Here is a 4,928-nt window from a genome sequence, read left to right on the forward strand (position 1 = left end):
CCAACGTCGAGTTATTGAACTCATTAAAAATATATTTTCCAATAATAAAAAATAAAAAAATGCACCACAATAATGATAGAATGCATCTCATAAACATTATTGCAAATGCACCCATAATCCCCAATTTAACTCTGTCAAATAGGTATTATAATTTATATAGGCATAAAAAAAAACAGCTCCAATAATAAATCTAAGCAGAGAAAATAATTAAAAAAATAAAAACGTTTCACCAATTATTGTAGAAGATGGTCAGGAAACATAGTCAAACAGAAAGAAGTCCCACATAAACACATCACACAAGTCACGCAACAACAACCACAACGACAACAACAACAAAAGATCTCCTTAAAAAAAAGCTATATACTACTAAACTAAATCATAAGAAACCCCTCATCTTTCTCTAAATTCTCCATAGCCCCAGCCTCCAAAGTCACTTCCACATCCACACCCCTCCCTCCTTCCTTCCCCTGATATAAATACACCATCCCATCAAACTTGTTATTCGATCCACTCCTCACCGTCTCGGGCTTCCCCCACCCGAAATCCACTTCGTAAACCTTAAACCTCGGCGAACTTCCGATCGCCACACAGTTGATTCCGGCGTCCTTGAACTGAAACAGCTTCGGAGATTTCTCCCACTCTTTGCTCCGATCATCGATCGCCTTCCAATCATGAGATTCTATGACCTTCTGCAACATCGACGCACCGAACTCCGGCGGATTATGCAACAATAGTCCGGCCGCCGTCACCGTAAATATCGCCTGAATTAAGTTTCCGAAGTAGTTTTCCGGCATCGGTGGATCAACTCGTTTACGGCAGTCAACGAAGACTGTGAAGACGGTGTAATCCTCCGGCTTTAGATGGCGTGAACGTGTGACGGCGCGCCACAGATGGACCCCTAAAGATTGAAAGGTGGAGAATGGTTTTGAGCCGTTGGATTGGTTTGAGTTGATTGCTGATTTGATTTTGTCGACTGTGGGCCCAGAGAATCTGAAGATCTTTTCTACTAGATGTGGGACTGGCTTGATTTCACCGTTGGATGATGGAGTAGACATCTCGAAGGCCGCAGCGGATTCTGGTAGGTCCAGCTTCACACGAGTGTTTCTGGCTTTGGTACGGTCGAGGAAAGGTGGGACCGAGATGGTTTGGGATCCACGACAGATTTCAGCCCAGGAGCCCATGAAGTGCCACGTGGAGTTTCCATCTAGGATGGCGTGGTTGAAAGCGCACCCTATCGCGATTCCGTCTTTCAGTTTGGTGAACTGCGCACAGTACCAAATGATTAATGATATTCTAACCAGTAAGTCTTTCACTCGTTTAATAATCGACTGACGTGGCACGAACACGGAATCATAAATCTATTTCCTCGAGATACACAGCACATATTAATCGTAGATCTGTACGTCTTGGGATATAATTTTTTTTTATACGAAAAAGTGTAACATATATCCCGAGGCACACAGATCTACGGTTCTCAACTTATCACGTCAGAGAGAGTCCATTGAATATGCCACCTGACGAGTCATATTACATAATTACTCATCTATTAGATGGTGACCCAATATAACCTGATTTAACCAACCAAGGAGATTGGATCAGTACAGTAATGGCGGTCAATGGATCGGGTTTTGACCTGACCCGTCATGTATTACCATGTTTCGATCCTTGTACTAATCCATTAAATAATTGGGCTTACATTTAGAGAGAACTTTTGAATATGGATGATTTGGACGTTCAAAGCCATTTTTGAGCAGTTAAGGGGATGGGTCTACACTTATCCCGAGGAACCTTCTTCTCAACTTGACATGTGACTTTTCATGTTTATTTCACTCTCTTATTTTTTATTAATATTTGAAATACCTCCCTCAATTCAACACGTGTAATCTAAAGAGGGTGGTTCTTCCAAAATTTTGATGTGGATTAACCCCTTCAAAGTTTTTTTTATCTCAAGGGCTCATGTTAAAGTGCATTAAACACTTAGGGAATAATGCACTTTTAAGGTGTGCTCTTAAGACACATATAAACAATGAATAAAAGTCACATTCACTGTCCAATTCCTATAGAGTATAAATTGTGTTTGGTCTTTGTGGCATATGTTTTGATTGGAGTTTTAAACGCATCGCGATCCCAACCAAGTCATTTTTCTAGTCACACGCAATTTGATGTGTTTAATCCCCAATAACTAATAAACACGTGCCACATAAACATCATAGGTTGCTATAGGAATGGGACACCATCATGGACCGCCACTATTAACAACTCCAAAAATGGATACAAATGTTTGTTATGTGTATAGATTTCACCAAGAAATCTTGACTTTCATTTAAAATGTTGATAGGGTTATTAAATACAGACCTCAGAAATTTATGAGGGGTCTTAAAAGAATGACAACCAAATCATAAATGACCACCAATATTATTTAAGAGAGTTTCTATTAACACACCAACTTTTACTTTTAACATGCCAATATAGATATGAATAAGCATTTAGTCTGAAAAGAACTGGTGTGTTATAGTTAAAGTTGGTGCGCCAGTAGAAGCTCACTTAGATCCAATTTAATATACACACACCAATACCAAATCATAGGCTTAACTAAACAAAACTCACCATCCTTTCTTCAATTGTTCCTGGTGCAATTTAAACCTACTTGGAGTGTCTTTAAATCATTGATACATCGTCAAAACAAAAAAAAAAAAAAAATTATATTTTGAAAATATTCCAAGATTATCTAAAGATTAATTTTGTCCATATAATTAAAAAAAACAAATTTCAGCCACCTACCTAATAATAGTATAAACATATATGGATTGTAAAATTACCATAATAATGTAAGTGTGGAAAAATTATTGTTTTGTTGACTCAAGAAATAATACATGATCCCGAGATAAGTATCATCAAGATATGTATTATCTTACACAAAATCTCAACCTTTGGACGTCATTCTTACATGGTTGGGATCATGTGTTATGTTTTGAGTCAACTGAATCCGACCTTTAGTAGTATTTTGGATTTTTGAGTCATTTAAGTAAGTTCTATCAGATTCCCACGTATGTTTAAAGTGACTATGAACGCAAATGCAACCTTGAAATAGGTAAGAAATTAAGTAGTAAAAAATAAGAGAAACTAACCTGCACAGCCAATAGTGGTCGATGTAGACCCTCTAAGTTCATGACACCTGTATACGGCACGATTTCTTGAAGAACAGGAGAGGCTTTCTCCACTGCCAGTGTAGATACCTCTATCTCCTCAGCCACTGCTTCAATCACCTCTACCCCAATATTTTCCTCATCAGCATCATCATATTCCACCCTCAACACTCCTTCCTCGTCTTTCCCCAACCTACCTGCAAGAAAATAAAAATCTACCAAAACTACCCCTAACCCTTCTTTCAATTTCCCCACCAATTCCTCAAAATCACCACCTTTGTAAACTAAAACCTTTTGGTTGTAATAGAAGGTCACATAGGGAAGATCAAATGTAACCAAAGGGCATTCTTGTCTTCCTAGTTTCTTACTTGGTGTAACACTAGTTTTGTTAATGATCTTCACCTTCATAACCTCCTCCTTCTTGCCTTGGTCAGTGGCCATGATTTGATGATTCAAACTCAATTGAGAAGATTAAGATGAGAATTGAAAGTAAGGAGTTAGAGGGTTGTGGGCATCTTAAATATTACAGTTCATGTGATGTAGTTGAGATTCATTAATTGGTTTCATGAGGCACTGTTGTGGCCTAATAAATGTCCCTTCTTTTAGTTTCCTGTTGTTGGGTCTCGATTGCGGAGGGAAATATCTTCAATCTTCAATCTTCAATCTTGAAATAATCGAAAGTAGTTTTCTCAAAAGATTAATGTTAACCTAACTCAGCAAAATCCGACGCTCTCGACGTGTAGAAATCCTTGTTAGCAATCTCCCGTCTAATTTGCAAAAAATTCATGAATTTTTGTCATTTGTTTTTTTGTTTTTCAAATTATTCTCCGGAATATTGAATTATTCAGAATAATTCACGTATTTAAAGACAGAAAAGAATAAAATGAGTTTTTTTTTTTACGAAATTTTATAAAACTCGATCGAAAAAAATGGTATTATAACTTCTTGTATATTGTAAAGTGTAAACTTGCAAGTTGGAACATGTAACATAAATTGGATGCATTGCTTCAAAAATCTGGAGTTATCCACATTTTTAGGTGATAAATGTCATTTTCCTCTTTAAAAATTTATGACCTACATATTTACATTTATGTAAAATATAATCTTAATTTTTCAAACTAATAATTTATCCCTTCACTTAAGTATTCTTTAATATACCAATGGAACAATGACCTTAATGTCCTCATTATGGTGCTCACCACCATCATTATTACAATCACCACTATATTATCACCTACATCATCACTATCATGTTATCCGGTTTTTGATTATTGAATTCTTGAAATGAAACAGATAATACACGTATAAAGCATGTTGCATATTATTCATTTATCGAATTTTTGCAATAAAAAATTGAATAAAACTCAAAATTTTCCATATTCCAGATTACTAACAAGGGGAGAAATATAAAAAAAGATAGGGTATTTTAGAAACATCGCCTTGTAAAATTGGTGATATGAGGTTTACCCCCTTGTAAAATGCAAGATCATGTTTACCCCCCTAGACCATAAATCAACCTTGCTTTTTCTTAATGATTTAACATAGAAATTTTTATCTTTTCCAAATTCTAATCTAGTAATTTAAGTATTTAAACAACATTTTCAAAAACATCAAAATTTTATCATTAAATTATCAAGAAAATGCAATGTTGACTTACGATCAAGAGGCAAGCCTAATCATGCATTTTACAAGGAGGTGGACCTGATATCACAAATTTTATAATGAGTGTTTCAAAAATACCCAAAGAAATGTGGGAATAACATTTCCAAGGACACGTTTGGG

General features: G+C 36.0%; 1 protein-coding gene across 1 annotated transcript; it reads right to left on the bottom strand.

Moving 5' to 3' along the window:
• Nucleotides 1-207: 207 nt before the first annotated feature.
• Nucleotides 208-3,678, bottom strand: LOC147393729 (BAHD acyltransferase DCR-like). Its single transcript, XM_086455949.1, has 2 exons — nt 3,129-3,678; nt 208-1,262 (listed from the first exon to the last, which is right to left on the bottom strand). Exons 1-2 carry the CDS (start codon nt 3,585-3,587, stop codon nt 372-374), a joined length of 1,350 nt encoding a protein of 449 aa, XP_086312075.1. The 5' UTR covers nt 3,588-3,678; the 3' UTR covers nt 208-371.
• Between the last annotated feature and the right edge of the window lie 1,250 nt (nt 3,679-4,928).

The sequence above is a fragment of the Akebia trifoliata genome, chromosome 10 (assembly GCF_017979445.1).
Source record: "Akebia trifoliata isolate Shusen 1 chromosome 10, ASM1797944v1, whole genome shotgun sequence".
NCBI classification, from domain to species: domain Eukaryota; kingdom Viridiplantae; phylum Streptophyta; class Magnoliopsida; order Ranunculales; family Lardizabalaceae; genus Akebia; species Akebia trifoliata.